The 19,665-nt window shown below is 43.3% G+C and overlaps 1 protein-coding gene across 6 annotated transcripts in view; it reads left to right on the top strand.

The window, feature by feature from the left end:
• The window catches only part of LOC130365641 (centromere protein C-like), a 322,002-nt gene that overhangs the window by 217,440 nt on the left and 84,897 nt on the right, over window positions 1-19,665 (top strand). For 4 of the 6 annotated variants that reach the window (XM_056568882.1, XM_056568884.1, XM_056568881.1 and 1 more), the window contains exon 16: window positions 5,058-5,111. The exons of the other annotated variants lie outside the window; for them this stretch is intronic. In XM_056568882.1, the coding sequence (XP_056424857.1) occupies window positions 5,058-5,111 (54 nt within the window). The remainder of the gene's footprint in view (window positions 1-5,057; window positions 5,112-19,665) is intronic. 6 annotated transcript variants of the gene reach the window in all.

The following is a 19,665-nucleotide window of genomic DNA, read 5'->3' as shown; positions in this document are numbered from 1 at the left end:
CGGGAGAAATAATGTAAAGGAGAGCAGCATCAGACTGTGCAAGTGGGGATGCAGTGGAAAAACACAGCTGCTTAGTTCCAACAGGTGCCACTATATGCTGTGTTGGGTCCCTCAGGCTGAGATTTTAAGGGATTGTAGGGAGGCTGGCTATTAAGACACTGCCCAGGAAGCTGCCAAGATGCTGTGCTGAGAAACCAACTGTATTGCCAGCAGGAGGCAGAGCGATCAGGCGCACAGAGTCAGCTGGGGGCAGTCAGTATACAAAGTTATACCTCTCTGATATGCTGTAGTGCCTACAAGTACCTCTATAGATATGGTGGCAGCCTAAGGAAGTGGTGGAGGAGCAAGGCAAGATGGCGCCCACACTCCAGCTAGCAAGTAGAGAAGTAGAAAGTGCTGCTGCTCAGCACAGCATACTTTCAATTCTGTTTCGCCAGGCGGCTGCGCTGGGCGCGTGCGCAGCAAGATGTGCATGGCTTCCCTCTCCCTCCAGCCGGCCCGGGGGTACTTTGGCTGCGCTGACCGCACAGTCCAGTGGCTCTGCACAGCACCATAAAACCATGTGGTAGTGTCAATGGCAGCTCCCTCGCTTTCCGGGTTTTCTTCCTAGTATCCAGCTCCCTGGCCTATCAAGCTCAGTCAAGGGGATGGTCCTGCTCCTATATCTCCCCTCCTACAGGCAGCATTCTCTTTGCTCGAATAACTTGTTTTGTGGTCCGTATCCCCAGTGTCGCCATGCAGCACTGGTCCTTGCCTTAGTTTCTTTACACAGTTTATGACTGTTCATACTGCGATATTGCACATTTTGGGACCCTCAGAAGTAATCTCTGTTCAGTGGGTTCTCACTAGCTTTTGTTCTGTGCTGGGACGTCGGTCTTATTGAGCGACCTCCCGTGACCTGACAGGCCTTCAAGTCTTCCAATCTTTTACCATATTGCTTCGGCTGGAGTGCCAACTTAGTTGGGTCCACTCTGTCCCCCTTTCCGTCCCTTGTTGGAAATGATATGGTCAAAGTACTTCCTAATAATTGTGCACACAGTGTGTATAATAAACTTATTGAAGTTCCTAGATAGTTAATAGAACAACAATATGAAAGATATATAATACAGCTATCTTACACAGAATATAATATAAATACAGTACATAAGTAAATTAACCCCTTCATGACCTGAAAAAATAGTATTATATTTAAAAAAAAAAAAAATTTTAATTATTTTTTTACCAATTTTTTTGGGGCCCTGTAGGGACCTTTCATAAGCCATCAGTAGATGCCTTACATTGATCTAGGTAATCTGCGCTTGATTGCTAAGGGCTGCCTAAGGCAATCTTCAGCAATCACAGAGGACCAGGAAAGCCCCTTGGCTTTCCCCTTGACCCATTTAAATGTTGCAATCATTATTGATCACAACATTTTTCCATATAAATGAGACATCAGAGTGATCACGACAGGTATTTTCCCATGTTATTTACTAATTACTACTACGTTTTGCACTTTTTCCTATGTTTTTCTTTTTTACAACTGTTCTGAGCTGTTGGGTTTTTTACAGCTCAAATTCACTACATTTCATTTTATGTGGGAATATGAGTAAATGTGAAAGCCACATGCCCCCTTTTGCCCGGCGGTTGCAGCAGACGGATAACTGTAGTTTCCCAGATAACCCCTTTAATCTTTTTTGGTACTGCATTTTTTTGTGAAGACCCCATATATTAGCTGGGATTCTTCTTCTGTAGTCTATGATGTTCATAAGCTACTGCTCTGGGCCACCCACTAGTTGATTGACGGTTTTCTCTGTATGCACTATACGAACAGAAGCATTTTATTCAGCAGCGGATAGGCAGTCTGGAGCGGCAATTTATGAATACTGTGGACTATGAAATGATCACTTGCTCTGTAGTTCCAACTAATAAGCATGATTTTTTCAAAACCTGTGGCACCAATAAATAAGAGAGCTCATGAATTAGTGACCCTGTTTGCAGGTTTATGCTGCACTGTGGTAGAACTGTGACACTTTAACTCAGTAACACATTTGAGCATAGATATTTAACATTTGAGTTAATACATTTAAAGGTATATACCTGCAAAACAGCTGGCACTGGAGAAATCTCTAATGCCAGCTGCTTAACCCGTTGAGTGCACACTTTTTGATTTGGAGGTCATAGTAGCAGAATTTCCATTTCGCTCACATAAATGTTGACAAGAGCGAGGCTCAGTGTTTGTGAATAGCAAAGGTGACTGCAGCCTAAGGCTATGTTCACATGACCAAAAATGTGTGAAAGGTCATCTTGCACATTTCCTTGATTCAGCGGCACTAGGACTGTTTGGAAATGCGCCGTCCTCATAGATAGCAAGGCATTTCTGAGCAGAATGAACTAGTTCAATGTTTCTGCAGATGCCGGAATTGGAATCCGCCATGGATATTCTGCCATTTGCATAGTGCAGCAGAATCCCATTGAAATCAATGGGACTCTGATGCAGTGGAAAATCTGTCAACTGAATATAGCCTAAGGAGTAAGGATATGTTTACACTACAGTGTTCAGAATTCAATAGACCATAAAGAAAATAATTTCTATTGCACAATTGTTATGAGCAAGAAATCACCCTCAAAATACCAGTTTTTAGCAGTTTTCTTACCTCTTTCAACCCTTCCCTCCCTCCCCCCAAAATATTAAAATGTGTCAGTAATTTATACATCCTGTAGATGTATAAACGTTAATAGAAACTACAAGCGATACATAAAAATTTTGTATTATGAAATACAAAACTGTACATATTTGGTTTTGATTCAATCATAATAACCAATAGAAGGTTAATGTTGTTTATATATTTATATTGCACGGTAAACTGTAAATCAAATTCCCCCAAAATTTTATTTTATTTCCTTCTCTTAATCCTTTAAAGATGTTACCGACCATTTTAACATTTCATTTTAATATAGCTGAATGGTAGCGGGAGAAAAATGCAAAAAATAACGTTCTAAAAATTACTCACAGGATCAAAAACAATTAATGGATTGCATTGGTGGTTCAGAGAGAGGCAAAACCACTGGTAAAAGAATGGTTATAGACTAGTTATAGAATCACGAAGGTTTTTAGAGGGGTTGTTCAGACAAATAAAACCTTTAACTCTCCTTCCTCGCTCCCCTGGTAGCCTCCGGTATCAGAGGGCTCTGTCTGCAGCTGGTGACACTGCTTTCCCCATAGCTGCACATCGTAGCATCTGCAGTCAGAAGAACAGACAGTGCCACTTACCAATTACTGGCTAAAGTGACACCTCTGTGGCCAGTGATAGTCAGAGCGGTGCTGTGACATCCCATCTTCAGACCTGGCAGGCTCCGGGTAAGCAAAGTTCAGTGGAAACAGGTCATGGACTGGGCCACGTCATATTGGAGGGTTCTATGGAGCAAGAATGGTGAGCTAAGAACTAGATTGTTACACTTGTCAGCTTGGACACTTGAAAAAATCAAAACCAAATGTTTTAAGTCCCAGAAATAACCTACCGTATATACTCGAGTATAAGCCGGCCAGAATATAAGCCGAGGCCCCTAATTTCACCCCAAAAATCCAGGAAAAGTTATTGACTCGACTATAAGCCTATGGTGGGAAATGCATCACCCCCCCCCCTGTCATCATCCAGACCCCCGTCATTAACAACCTCATCATCATCACCCTGTCATCATCACCGCCTGTGATCATCCCCTTATTATCCAACACCCCCCTTCATCATCCCCTTGTCATTATCCCACCCCCCCTTCATCATCCCCTTGTCAATATCCCACACTCCCCCTTCATCATCCACTTGTCATCATCACACCCCCCCTTCATCATCACCACATGTCATCAGCCCCCCCCCCACCCCTTCATCATCACCGCTGGTCAATGTCTGATACAGTGGTCTTCAACCTGCGAACCTCCAGATGTTTCAAAACTACAACTCCCAGCAAGCCCGGGCTTGCTGGGAGTTGTAGTTTTGAAATATCAGGAGATCCACTGCGGCCTTCGACATCATTCAGCCCCCCCATCCCCCCTTTAGTTCTGTACTCACCTCCGCTCGGCGGGACGTTAGGGTGCGCTGGTCCGGGCCATCTGTGCTGCAGGGACCGTCCGGTGGGGAGGGATAGTCGTTACGGGCTGTCCATCTTCACCGCGCTTCGGGCCCGGAATAGAGAAGTTGCCTTGAGGACGATGCACAGGGACATTACTCGTGAACGTCCCTGTGCGTCGTCGTCAAGGCAACGTGACTGTTCCAGGGCCGAGCCCGAAGTGCGGAGAAGAACCCCCCCCCCGGTGAAGATGGACAGCCCGGAACGACTATCCCTCCCGATGGACAGCCCGATGGCTGACCGGGCTTGCTGGGAGTTGTAGTTTTGAAACATCTGGAGGTCCGCAGGTTTAAGACCACTGAGGGCGGAGAGTTCACTGGAGTATAAGCCGAGGGGGGTGTTTTCAGCACGAAAAATCATGCTGAAAAACTCGGCTTATACTCGAGTATATATGGTAAACTAGTTTACTATGTTCATGCCATTGAAGTCTATAAGACATGCAACAGTATACTCTTGTATATGTGCAGCGTACTGTCAAATCGTAATAGATAGATAGAAATCTAGCATGGACAGAAAGAATGTTGAGATTTCCCAGTCAGCTGTCTGTAAAATATGGTGCAAGTTTACAAAAAAAGCAAGATTTTTTTTGGTAAAGCTCCTAAAGTGTTTGCCAGGGCTGGAGCACATCCATGAGACCTTCCGGCAGAAAGCATCACTTGTAGCTGCATTGTTAGTCTACTCGCATCATATAGTGCAGGAGTTGGTACCTGGAGCCCTGCAGTGATGCCTATTGCAGCTGCTGTGGGCAGCAGAGAGTGGTAACACATTTTTACATCTCCAAAATACTCATAGAAGTAAAACGGTGCTAAGTAAACTTTGTCGAATTGTGATAACTCCATTATTTTCTGCCAGAAGTTGTACACATATTTTTGATATGTAACATTTGTACAACAAAATGACACTAATTTAAAGTTGAATTTCCTCAGCATTTATCTATGTATACAATCTCCTTACAGATAAAGAAGCTGAATCTTCCACTGGTGGTCCAAAAACAGATTCACACATTTCCGGTATGTAACTACTTCACAAATGATTTAGCACCAACTAAAAGATTATCAAAATAAAGAAACAAATATTTTTCGAGGACTCTGATCTGCAAACTGAATTTGTTCTTATATGCCAGCCACCTAACAGCTGTGATTGCTCCTGCTGTCCATAGCAGCAATGATCAAGTCTGGCTAGTATAGGCTTACCTTAGAATTTTTACCTAGGACACTCAGTTGCTTGACTCGTTCTCTAAAGCAGAAACCTTTTTTTTTATTTTGAGGTCTGAGTTTCATCTATTGTTTGTACCTTGTTGAAAATTGATAATGGAAAATGTTGTCCACTTTTTCCATTATCGATTCATCAGCATTTTGATTAGTTGTTGCATGAGACCTTTACGATCTAGCAAAGCCACCTGTGCTTGATCCCACTTAGAAGCCTGCAACTCAGATGGGGTTTGATGCAGCACAGCCAGAGACCTCTATGGTTTGTGGCCGCTTCTGATGCCAGAGTTCCAGGCTGCTACAGGGGATTGTGTAAGGGTGGCTCTGGTAAATGTAAAGGTAAGCAGGGTGTTGCTGCAGTGCAAAGGGGTTCCAGGCTAAAGGAGATCAGTCTACAGCCCTTCCTTTCCCATTGAAGAAAGTGCATGAGGATGATGGGGGTTGTGCAAGAAGGAATTAGGATAATTTACACTTCTCAAAAGAAAAATAAAGAGAACACTTAAACAACACATTGTAACTCCAAGTCAATCACACCTCTGTGAAATCAAACTGTCCACTCAGGAAGCAACACTGATTTACAATCAATTTCACATGCTGTTGTGCAAATGGAACAGACAACAGGTTGAAATGATAGGTTATTAGCAAGACATCCCCAATAAAGAAGTGGTTCTGCATGTGGTGGCCACAGATCACTTCTAAGTTCCTATGCTTCCTAGCTGATGTTTTGGTCACACTTGAATGCTAGCGGTGCTTTCACTAGTGGTAGCATGAGACAGAGTCTACAACCCACACGGCTCGGGTAGTGCAGCTCATCCAGGATGGCACATCAGTGCTGTGGTAAGAAGGTTTGCTGTGTCTGTCAGCGTAGTGTCCAAAGCATGGAGGTGCTACCAGGAGACGTGGAGGAGGCCGTAGGAGGGCAACAACCCAGCAGCAGGACCGCTACCGCCTTTTTGCAAGGAGGAGCAGGAGGAGTACTGCCAGAGCCCTGCAAAATGACCTCCAACAGGCCACAAATGTGCATGTGTCCACTCAAACGGTAGGAAACAGACTCCACGAGGGTGGTATGAGGGCCCGACGTCCACAGGTGGGGGGTGTGCTTACAGCCCAACATCGTGCAGGATGTTTGGCATTTGCCAGAGAGCACCATGATTGGCAAATTTGCCACTGGCGCCCTGTGCTCCTCACTGATGTAAGCAGGTTCACACTGAGCTCATGTGACAGATGTGACAGTCTGGACACGCTGTGGAGAACGTTCTGCCTGCCTGCACCATCCTCCAGCATGACCGGTTTGGCGGTGGGTCAGTAATGGTGTGGGGTAGCATTTCTTTGGGTTGCCGCACAGCCCTCCATGTGCTTGCCAGAGGTAGCCTGACTGCCATTAGGTACCAAGATGAGATCCTCAGACCCCTTTTGAGACCATATGCTGGTGCGGTTGGCCCTGTATTCCTCCTAATGCAAGACCATGCTAGACCTCATGTGGCTGGAGTGTGTCAGCAGTTCCTGCAAGAGGAAGGCATTGATGCTATGGACTGGCTCGCCCGTTCCCCAGACCTAAATCCGATTGAGCACATCCGGAACATCATGTATCGCTCCATCTACCAACACCCCCTTGCACCGTAGACTGTCTAGGAGTTGGCGGATACTGTAGTCCAGGTCTGGGAGCACATCCCTCACGAGACCATCCGCCACCTCATCAGGAGCATGCCCAGGCATTGTAGGGAGGTCATACGGGCACGTGGAGGCCACACACACTACTGAGCCTCATTTTGACTTGTTTTAAGGATATATATATATATATATATATATATATATATATATATATATATATTTTATCAAGTGTACTAAGTTAGCCTGTGTCATTTTAAGTTTCTGCTAATAATTTCTTCCATCTGATTTATGTTATAAAGAGGTTTTCCAGTATGGTGAGACAATTGTATGCTGGGGGGTTAGTTTAACAAGGCAATGATCTACAGCATGCATCCAGTTGCATTAAGAAGTACTACAACATATCAATTTTTTTATTTCATGACAGTGCCCATTTAAAACCTTTTTATATTTTTTTACCTTTCACATTTTACAGATTATATTATGCAGCATACATCTGTACTTCAGTACAGTATAACTGTCAGTATACACTGACTGGACCTCACAGGCTGCCGTACTAGGCAGACAGGAGGCCATTAACTGGCCTCCTGCCATAGCAACCAACAGGAGCCCCCTCCCTCTGTCAACCCCATACATTCAGTGATCAGGACTGATGCCGGCATCTATGGCGTTAAGGTTTCTGAGACCGGCGCGGTCTTGTCAGCTGCTGCAAGACCCTGGCTGTGATTGACAGCCGGGTCCTGCTGGCGATCTCCTGCAGAGCAACACGCTGAGCAGGGTATCGCCAGGGCATATGCATGCATCCAGTTGCGCTAATATGTAAGCAACTGGGACGTATGCATATGTCCTAGGGCGGGCGTTAAAGGTATCAAGGTGAACTCCATAGGATACTGCCAGAATCCAACTTTATATCTTTCGCCTATAACCCCTTTAGGCCCTGGCCCATTTTGGCCTTAAGGACCATGCCAATGTTTTTTGTTTTCTTCCTCTCCTTTTAAATCCATAACTTATATTTTTTCACCTACAGACCCATATGGGGCTTGTTTTTTGCTCAACCAATTGTGCTTTATAATGCCATCTTTCATTTTACTATAAGGTGTACCATGAAACAAAAAAATAGCTTTTTTCAGGTGGAAATTAATAATAAAACAATTTTGCAAATTTTGGGGGGGTTTGGCTTTTACACAGCACACTTTATGATAAAAATTATACATTATATTTATTCTTTAGGTCAATGCGATTAAAATGATACCCATTTTGTTGTTTTTCTACTACTGTACTACTGCTAATTTTTTTTAAACAAAATTTATATGCATAAAATTGTCCTTTTGTGACCCCTATAACTTTTTTCCGTATATGGGGATGTATGAAGGCTACTTTTTTTGCCGTGATCTGTAGTTTTTATCTGTATCATTTTTGCTTTGATGGGATTTTTTGATTATGATGTGATTAACCCCGTAAGGACCTAGGGTGTACGGGTATGCCCTGGCTCCCTGGTACTTCAGGACCCAGGGCATACCTGTACGCCTGTGGGAATTGCAGTCCCTGCCGCTCACCGGGCGGGGGACCGGATGGGGATGCCTGCTGAAGACCGGCAATCTGCGGCGATTCCGGGTCATATGGGTCTCTGGTGACCCGGAAAATAAGGGGGATTGGGCTGTCCAAGACACCCCCCCTGAAGGGATAGGAGTGAGGTGGCAGGGGTGCCACCCCTCCTATCCCTGCTATTAATCGGACAGAAGCGACCGACCAATAGCAGATTAGCAGACGGGGGAAGTTAAAGTTCGGTTCCCCCGCTCTGTCCACCCACGGTAGTATGAGCAGAACGGGGGAACTGTGTTCTGACCGGCGGTCACTTATCAGCGGCGATGAGGTGCGGCTCTGGTGCAGACTACGGAAGCCGGTGAGTTGTTGCCTAGTAACATCTGGAGGGCTACAGTTTGGAGACCATTATACAGTGGTCTCTAAACTGTAGCCCTCCAGATGTTGCAAAACTACAACTCCCAGCATGCCCAGACAGCGGTTTGCTGTCTGGGCATGCTAGGATTTGTAGTTTTGCAACATCTGGAGGGCTACAGTTTTGAGATCACTGTGCGGTGGTTTCTGAATCGAGGGCCTCGGAATTTTGTAAAAATACAACTCTAAGCATGCACGAACAGCAAACAGCTGTCTCGCCATGCTGGGAGTTGTAGTTTTGTACCTCCAGCTGTTGATCAGTGCGCTTCGATGATCAGTACATGCTGGGAGTTGTAGTTTTGCAACAGCTCGAGGCACACTGGTTGGAAAATACTGAGTTAGGTAACTAACAGAACCTTTCCAACCAGTGTGCCTCCAGCTGTTGCAGAAGTACAACTCCCAGCATGCACGGTCTGTCAGTACACGGTGGGAGTTGTAGTTATGCAACAGCTGGAGGCTGTCTTATTTCAAGGAAACAGTTTAGGGCCACATATGGGGTATTTCCATACTCCGGAGCAATTGTTACAAATTTTGGGGGGCTTTTTCTCCTTTTACCCTTTATGAAAAGGAAAAGTTCAGCATGTTAGTGTAAAAAAATAAAAAAAATTTTACACTAACATGCTGGTGTTGCCCCATACTTTTTATTCTCACAAGAGGTAAAAGGAAAAAAAAGACCCCCAAAATTTGTAAAGCAATTTCTCCTGAGTACGAAAATACCCCATATGTGGGTGTAAAATGCTCTGCGGACGCACAACAAGGCTCAGGAGTGAGAGCGCACTATGTACATTTGAGGCCTAAATTGGTGATTTGCAGAGGGGTGGATGATTTTACAGTAGTTCTGACATAAAAGCAAAAAAAATTCACAATAAGAAGTCCACGTGTGTTTGCAAAGCCCCCATAGTGTCAGAACAGTGGACCCCCCAACATGTGACCCCATTTTGGAAATTACACCCCTCACGCAATGTAATAAGGGGTACAGTGAGCATTTACGCCCCACAGGTGTCTGACAGATTTTAGGAACAGTGGTCCCTGAAAATGAAGAATGTAATTTTTCATTTGCACAGCCCACTGTTCCAAAGATCTGTATGACAGTAGGGTGTAAATGCTCACTGCACCCCTTATTACATTCTGTGAGGGGTCTAGTTTCCAAAATGGGGTCAAGTTGGGGGGGGCCTGTTTCCACTGTTCTGGCAAAACGGGGGGCTTTGTAAACGCACAAGCCCCCCTGAATTCTATTCCAACCAAATTCTCTTCCAACCAAATTCTCTTTCCAAAAGGTCAATGGCGCTCCTTCTCTTCTGAGCATTGTAGTGCGCCAGCAGAGCACTTGACATCCACACGTGGGGTATTTCCATACTCAGAAGAAGTGGGGATACAAATTTGGTAATCTCCTATTACCCCTTGTACAAATGTAAAATGTGTGGGGGGGGGGGGGGGGGGTGGAAATGTAATTAACACATCCGACTTTAACAAATCCAGAAACAGTTTTTTTTTTATATATCACTCAGTACCTAATCCTGACCATTTACTTTTTTTTATTACACTTTTAATTGAGCTCACTAGTCTGACTGCAGGTCTCTGCCCCCCTCCCTGAGTATGCTGTCTGCTCACATCTCCCCTAGCATTAGCAAAACTACAACTCCCAGCTTGTCCTCACTGACAGTAGCGAGACACAAGCTGACAGTGGGAGGATTTTTCCTCCAGCTGTGAGCCCTGCACTCACAGCTGTCAATCAAGGAAGTGTGTCCATGACGCATGGACACTGCAGGATTAGTATGTGTCCAGCAGGCAGGGGGGCAGTTGTTTGACTGGATTTTCCAGAATGAAATACTGAACATTTTCTAATGAAAGCAATTGCAATTGCTTTACAACATATCAAAAGATTTTGTATCTGACAGTGCCCATTTAAGGCTCACTGTACCTCTTGTTACGTGCCTTGAGGGGTGTAGTTTCCAAAATAGTATGCTATTTGTTTTTTTGTTTTGTTTGCTGATATGGCACCATAGGGGCTTCCTAAATGCGACATGCTCCCCAAAAACCATTTCAGCAAAATTCACTCTCCAAAATCCCATTGTTGCTCCTTCCCTTCTGAGCCCTCTAGTGCACGTAAGGACCACTTTTCATACACATATGAGATATTTCCTTACTCAAGAGAAATTGGGTTACACATTTTGGGGGGGATTTTCTCCTTTTACCCCTTGTAAAAATTCAAAAACTGGGTCTACAAGAACATGCAAGTGTAAAAAATGAAGATTTTGAATTTTCTCCTTCACTTTGCTGCTATTCCTGTGAAACACCTAATGGGTTAACAAACTTTCTGAATGTCATTTTGAATGCTTTGAGGGGTGCTGTTTCTATAATGGGTTCATTTATTGGGTATTTCTAATATGAAGGCCCTTCAAATCCAGTTCAAAACTGAACTGGTCCATGAAAAATAAAAATTTTGAAAATTGTTGCTGAATTTTGAAGCCCTCTGATATATTTAAAAAATAAAATGTTGCCAACATAAAGTAGACATATTGTATATGTGAATCAATATAACATTTATTTGGAATGTCTATTTTCAAAGTTAGAAAAATGCAAAATACTTTTTTCAAGAAATTTTGGAATTTTTCACCAAGAAATGATGCAAGTATTGACGAAAATTTACCACTATGTTAAAGTAGAATATGTCACAAAAAAACAATCTCGGAATCAAATTCATAAGTAAAAGCTTCCCAGAGTTATTAATGCTTAAAGGGACCATGGTCAGATGTGCAAAAAATTACCCGGGTCCTTCAGGTGAAAAAGGTGTTCCGTTAGCACCTCTGAGTTAAAAAGAACTGTTATTTGTTGCTCAGTATCTCATCCTGGTCATGTACATATCATTTTTATGTGTCTATGATGTACATTTCTCTCAGAATTAGCTTTTTTCTGAATTACCTTAATGTTGTTGACCAGAAGCAGGGGTCGGGTCCGTTTCTTCTCCTTAGGTGATAACCACTCCCCCTCCCTCAGTCACTGGTCTCGGTAGTGAGCATCTGTAACCCCTTCCTTTCTAGTTTTAAGCTATACACACACACTGTGCTTAACAGCTTTTGCAAAACCACAGCTCCCAGCATGCCCACACATACTTTGAGTTGTAGTTTTGCAGCAGCTGGAGGCATATGTTTGTAAAAACTCAGGTTACCAGCACTGTTGCTGCAGGCTTTATTCCTCCTACTGTTGCAAAACTACAACTCCCAGCATACCCACACATCATTTGGCTGTGCAGGCATGCTGGGAGTTGTAGCCTTGCAACAGCTGGAGGCATGTGATTGTAGTCCCCCTGTATTAGATACACACAGACACACACACACACACATTGACTTAATTTATTCATATACATGAACATTACCTAGACAGCACAGATTTACGCACATACATATATATCCACACACACACACATACAGTGGGGATCAAAAGTTTGGGCACCCCTGGTAAAAATTTGTATTAATGTGCATAAATAAGCCAAGGAAAGATGGAAAAAACGCCAAAAGGCATCATCTTACAGATTAGACATTCTTATAATATGTCAAAAAAGTTAGATTTTATTTCCATCATTTACACTTTCAAAATAACAGAAAACAAAAAAAAATGGCGTCTGCAAAAGTTTGGGCACCCTGCAGAATTTATAGCATGCACTGCCCCCTTTGCAAAGCTGAGACCTGCCAGTTTCATGGATTGTTCTCAATCATCATCTGGGAAGAATAGGTGATGTCAATCTCAAAGGTTTTTAATGCCAAGACTCATCTAACCGTGCCTCAACAATCAGCACCATGGGTTCTTCTAAGCAGTTGTCTAGAAATCTGAAAATAGTTGGCACTCACAAAGCTGGAGAAGGCTATAAGATAGCAAAACGTTTTCAGATGTCAATATCCTCTGTTCAGTATGTAATTAAGAAATGGCAGTCATCAGGAACAGTGGAAGTAAGCAAGATCTGGAAGATCAAGAAAAATATCAGACAGAACAGCTCGCAGGATTGTGAGAACAACAATTCAAAACCTATGTTTCACTGCATAATCCCTCAAGAAAGATCTGGCAGACACTGGAGTTATGGTATACTATTCCACCATAAAGAGATATTTGTACAAATATGGGGGGATTTATCAAAACCTGTGCAGAGGAAAAGTTGTCCAGTTGCCCATAGCAACCAATCAGATCGCTTCTTTCATCTTTCACAGGCCTTCCTAGAAATGAAAGAAGCCAGCTGATTGGTTGCTATGGGCAACAGGGCAAGTTTTCCTCTGCACAGGTTTTGGTAAATCTCCCCTATGGTCTTTATGGAAGAGTCATCAGAAGAAAACCTCTTCTATGTCCTCACCACAAAAATCAGCGTTGGAACTTTGCAAATGAACATATAGACAAGCCTGATGCATTTTGGAAAAAAGTTCTATGGACCGATTATGTTAAAATTGAACTTTTTGGCCGGAATGAGCAAAGGTACGTTAGGAGAAGAAGGGGAACAGAATTGAATGAAAAGAACCTCTGTTCAACTGTTAAGCATGGGGGTAGATCAATCATGCTTTGGGGTCGTATTGCAGCCAGTGGCACAGGGAACATCTCACGAGTAGAAGGAAAAATGGATTCAATAAAATTTCAGCAAATTTTGGATGCTAACTTGATGCCACCTGTGAAAAAGCTGAACTTAAAGAGAGTATGGCTTCTACAAATGGATAATGATCCTAAACACACCTCAAAATCCATGGGAGATTACATCAAGAGGTGTAAACTGAAGGTTTTGCCATGGCCTTCACAATCTCCTGACCTAATTGAAAATCTTTGGATAGACCTTAAAAGAGCAGTGCGTGACAGACAGCCCAGAAATCTCAAAGAACTGGAAGAATTTTGTAAGGAAGAATGGGCAAAGATACCTCAAACAAGAATAGAAAGACTCTTGACTGGCTACAAAAAGCGTTTACAAGCTGTGATACTTGCCAAAGGGGGCAGTACAAGATATTAACTCTGCAGGGTGCCCAAACTTTTGCAGACGCCATTTTTTTTGTTTTCTGTTCTTTTGAAAGTGTAAATGATGGAAATAAAATCTAACTTTTGTTGACATATTACAAGAATATTCTTTATGCACATTAATACAAATTTTTACCTGGGGTGCCCAAACTTTTGATCCCCACTGTATATACATGCAGGGACACTTACATTTTAAACAAAAAATCCTCCATTCAGTCACCAGCTTCTTTCATCATCTGCTCACAGGCAGCAGTGTACTCCCGCACCTCCCCCCTTCTTTTCACACAGGAGACTGTGAAGTAAACACACAGTGAGGGAGCCGATCACACCAGCTTTAGATCTGCAGACCTATCAATCATGATGTGCGTCCATGACGTAGATGATAACGAGTGGACACAGCCAGACTAGTATGTATCCCAGGGGGCAGTTGTTTGGCTTTTTCAGTATGAAATACAGAATTTTTTTTTAATGAAAGTAATTGCAAAACCTATTGGTTTTGCATGCTTTACAACATATCAAAAGTTTTTATATGTGACAGTGCCCATTTAAGTACCAGAATGCAAGGATGTACCTGTATGCCCTTGGTTCTTAACAGGTTAAATTAGCTTTAAAATAGGGGTATATGTAAACTTGGATTCAAAGGGCAAATCATCAAGATTCTTGGAATGTAATATTTTTTAATCTCTGTAGTCCTTTTTAGCTGCAAGATATAACATTTTTAATTTGTAAATTGTTCCCCAGCATGGCAAAAGCCCAGACATGGCCGGTCCATTTCTTTTTTTTTTTTTTATCCTGTGGCTATCCGTTATTTAGGGTAGGTGGATGCAAGTGAGCCAGGGGGCAGTGATAAAGTGGACATGGGCCAGCCTTGCCTGGGCTCTTGCTGTGCTTGAACCTATTTTACCTGTTAACAGACTAATATTGTGGCCCTGGCAAGGGCTATGGAGTTTAAATTCTGCTTTAACCCCTTCCTGCAGAATGTCATATATAAACGCGGGGTTGTGCAGTGCGTTCGCGCATCCCAACGTTTATAAATGACATTCAGTTAACCCGGCGATGCGCAGCATCGCACGGGTTAACCAGCAGAAGTCCCGCTGTTTCCAGCAGGGGACAACTTCTGCTTCACCCCCCAGGACCATCCATTGATGGTCCTGGTCAGCGATCACTGTGATTGGTCCCTGTGGACCAATCACAGTGACCTGGGGTGGAAGTTCAGATCACCCGCACTGCCCGCCCCTGGAAGTCGGGCAGAATGGGGGAAGATGGTTGCGGGGACCTGCGGCATAGGGGGGGGGGGGGAGCGGCGGGACCAGCCACGTGGAGGAGCAGCGGCGGGACCGGATGGTAAGTACATGGTCATCAGAGGCAGCAGAAGATCTTCACTTCTGCTTCTAGAAGTCTGAAAACTACAACTCCCAGCATGCTGGGAGTTGTAGTTTTGCAACTTCTGGAGGGCCCCAGTTTGGAGACCATTGTATAATGGTCTACAATCTGTGCTCTTACAGCTGTTGCAAAGCTACAACTCCCAGCATGCACTGACTGTCCAGGCATGCTGGGAGTTTTAGTTCAGCAACATCTGGCCCTTCAGATGTTGCCGAACTACAACTCCAAGCATGCCTGGACAGTCAGTGCATGTTGAGAGTTGTAGTTTTGCAACAACTGGAGACACACTGGTTGGGAAATATTGTCTGTTTCTAACTCAGTGTTTCCTAACCTGTGTGCCTCCAGCTGTTGCAAAACTATAATTCCCAGCATGCACTAACAGACCATGCATGCTGGGAGTTGTGGTTTTGCAACAGCTAGTGCACCACCCTGTGAATGTACAGGGTACCTTGACATGAGAGAGGGTTTTATAGTGGGTTTCTCGCTGCAAGTTTGAGATGCAGCAAATTTTGCGCTGGGAAACTCGCTGTAATCCCCTGCCCGTGTGACTGTACCCTAAAAACACTACACTACCACAAAATAAAATAAAAAGTTAAAAACACTACATATACACATACCCCTTCAAAGTACCCCCCCCCCCCCCCCCCCCAAAATAAAACGTCCGGTATGCCACTGTTTCCAAAGCAGAGCCTCCAGCTGTTGCAAAACAGCAACTCCCAGTTTTGCTGGACAGCCATTGACTGTCCAAGAATGCTGGGAGTTTTGCAACAGCTGGAGGCACCCTGTTTGGGAATCACTGGCGTAGAATACCCTTATGTCCACCCATATGCAAGTCTCTAATTTAGGCCTCAAATGCGCATGGCACTCTCTCACTTGGGAGACCTGTCGTATTTCAAGTCAAAAGTTTAGGGCCACATATGGGGTATTTCCGTACTCGGGAGAAATTGCGTTACAAGGTTTGGGGGCCTGTTTCTCCTTTAACCCTTCATGAAAAGAAAATGTTGGGGTCTACACCAGAATGTTAGTGTAAAAATGTTTTATTTTTTTACACTAACATGCTGGTGTTGCCCCATACTTTACATTTTCACAAGAGGTAAAAGGGAAAATTGCCCCCCAAAATTTGTAACGCAATTTCTCCTGAGTACGGAGATACCCCATATGTGGGCGCAAAGTGCTCTGGGGGCGCACAACAAGGCCCAGAAGGGAGAGTGCGCCATGTACATTTGAGGTGATTTGCACAGGGGTGGCTGATTGTTACAGCGGTTTTGACAAACGCAAAAAAAAAAAAAACCCCACATGTGACCCCATTTCGGAAACTACACCCCTTACGGAATGTAATGAGGAGTGCAGTGAGAATTTATCACCCACTGGTGTCTGACGGATCTTTGGAACAGTGGTCTGTGAAAATGAAAACTTTTGTACAGCCCACTGTTCCAAAGAACTGTCAGACACCAGTGGGGGGGTAAATGCTCACTGTTCCCCTTGTTACGTTCCCCAAGGGGTCTAGTTTCCAAAATAGTATGCCATGTTTTTTTTTTTTTTTTTGCTGTCCTGGCACCATAGGGGCTTCCTAAATGCGACATGCCCCCCAAGCAAAATTTGCTCTCAAAAAGCAAAGTATGACTCCTTCTCTTCTGAGCATTGTAGTTCGCCCATAGTGCACTTCAGGTCAACTTATGGGGTACTTCCATACTCAGAAGAGATGGGGTTACAAATTTTGGGGGGTATTTTCTGCTATTAACCCTTGCAAAAATGTGAAATTTGGGGGGAAACACATATTTTAGTGAACATTTTTACATATAGTGAATTTTTTTACGTTCCTGAAGGGGTCTAGTTTCCAAAATAGTTTGCCATGTGTTTTTTTTTTTTTTTTTGCTGTTCTGGCACCATAGGTGCTTCCTAAATGCAACATGCCCCCCGAAAACCATTTCAGAAAAACGTGCTCTCCAAAATCCCCTTGTCGTTCCTTCGCTTCTGAGCCCTCTACTGCGCCCGCCGAACACTTTACATAGACATATGAGGTGTGTGCTTACTCGAGAGAAATTGGGCTACAAATATAAGTATACATTTTCTCCTTTTACCCCTTGTAAAAATTCAAAAATTGGGTCTACAAGAACATGCGAGTGTAAAAAATGAAGATTGTGAATTTTCTCCTTCACTTTGCTGCTTTTCCTGTGAAACACCTAAAGTGTTAAAACATTTACTGAATGTCATTTTGAATACTTAGGGGGAGGCAGGGGTCATTTGTGGGGTATTTCTAATATGAAGACCCTTCAAATCCACTTCAAACCTGAACTGGTCCCTGAAAAATAGTGAGTTTGAAAATGTTGTAAAAAATGTGAAAATTGCTGCTGAACTTTGAAGCCCTCTGGTGTCTTCCAAAAGTAAAAACTCATCAATTTTATGTTGCAAACATAAAGTAGACATATTGTAAATGTGAATAAAAAAATATATATTTGTAATATATATTTTCCTTACAAGCAGAGAGCTTCAAAGTTAGAAAAATGCTAAATTTTCAAATTTTTCATCAAATTTTGGGATTTTTCACCATGAAAGGATGCAAGTTACCACAAAATTTTACCACTATGTTAAAGTAGAATATGTCACGAAAAAACAATCTCGAAATCAAAATGATAGCTAAAAGCATTCCAGAGTTATTAATGTTTAACAGTGGTCAGATGTGCAAAAAACACTCTGGTCCTTAAAGTAGTCCAGCGCGCACTTTTTTCATTTTATCCTTTCCGGGCTGCAAAATAAAAGAAAACACACTTTCTCTTACCTGCCAACGAGCCCCCGGAACTCCAGTACACTCCGGTACAGGTGTTCGGTCCCCGGGCTGTATTCTTCTTACTTCCTGTTAGCCCGGCACGTCACAGGGAGCTTCAGCCTATCACCGGCTGCAGCGATGTCCCGCCTCGGCCAGTGATACGCTGAAGCTCTGTGTGACGTGCCGGGCTAACAGGAAGTAAGAAGAATACAGCCCGGGGACCGAACACCTGTACCGGAGTGTACCGGAGCTCCGGGGGCTCATTGGCAGGTAAGAGAAAGTGTGTTTTCTTTTATTTTGCAGCCCGGACGGGATAAAATGAAAAAAAGTGCGCGCCGGACTACGCCTTTAAGGCCAAAATGGGCTTGGTCCTTAAGGGGTTAAGGACAATTCTGCTTCTAAAAGACTGCTTAGAAAAATGTAAAAGAAGTTCATATGCATTCAATGTATATGGCCCAATGCAGAAGTTTTGAAAGCATAGGCTTAGATGCCGCTGCTCTTTTCACCAATCTTGGATGTAGTCTATTCTCTGTTAGGCTATAATATTCAATGCAGAACCCAATGTTTTCGAGTGTTAGAGGCTGTATTTGTCTTATAATTACCAGAAATTCTAATGCTGCCCACAAATTATTTTTGCGGTTTTTGTTTTTTCCTCCTCACCTTCTAAAAATCATAACTCTTTAATATTTTCATTCACAGACCTATGTGAGGGCTTCTTTATCACATGACCAATTGTACTTTGTAATGACATCTGCCATTTTACCATAAAATGTACAACAAACCCAAAAATTGTGTGTAAGTAAATTTAAAACAAAACTGCAATTTTACTAATTTTGGAGGGTTTGGGCTTTATGCTCTACTCTTTATACTAAAATGATGTTTCCTTTATTCTGTGGGTCAATACGATTAAAATGATATCCATGATTACATACTTTTCTTTTAATGTACCTTTCTTAACCCCTTAATGACCACGGACGTATATTTACGTCCTGTGGCCGGCTCCCGATCTGTGAAGTGCGCTCAGAAGCTGAGCGCGCTTCATATCTGCGGGGTCCCGGTTGCTATCAGCAACCAGGACCCGCGACTAATACCGGACATCACCAATCAGGCTGATGTCCGGTATTAACCCTTTAGATGTCGCGATCAAAGTTGATTGCGGCATCTAAAATGGGAGAATACACTACCAGTTAGCTCATCGGAGTTGTTCGGGACCACCGCTGTGAAATTGCGGCGTCCTGAACAGCCGAGAGGACAGCGGGAGGTGTCTTACCTTCTTCCCAGCTTTCCGATCAGCGTTTGATTGCTCCAAGCCTAAAATCCAGGCTTGAGCAATCAAGCGTAGAAAACACTGATCAATGCATTCCTATGGCAATGCATTGAACAGTGCCTTCAATCAGTGCCCCTAGGGGGGCTATAACACTGCATAAAAAAAGTAAAAAAAAAAAAAAAAAGTTAATAAACGTGATTTTACTCCTTACCTAATAAATATCAGAATCACCCCCTTTTCCCATTTTTTTAAAATAGTTTAAATAAAAACAAAAATGTGGTATCGCAGCGTGTGTAAATGTTTGAACCATAAAAATATATTGTTAATTAATCCGCACGGTCAATGGTTTACGCGCAAAAAAATTCCAAAGTCCAAAATAGCATATTTTT

Source organism: Hyla sarda, chromosome 1 (assembly GCF_029499605.1).
Source record: "Hyla sarda isolate aHylSar1 chromosome 1, aHylSar1.hap1, whole genome shotgun sequence".
NCBI classification, from domain to species: Eukaryota; Metazoa; Chordata; class Amphibia; order Anura; family Hylidae; genus Hyla; species Hyla sarda.
The sequence above is the reverse complement of the archived record's forward strand: the minus strand, read 5'-3'. Positions and strand labels throughout refer to the sequence as shown.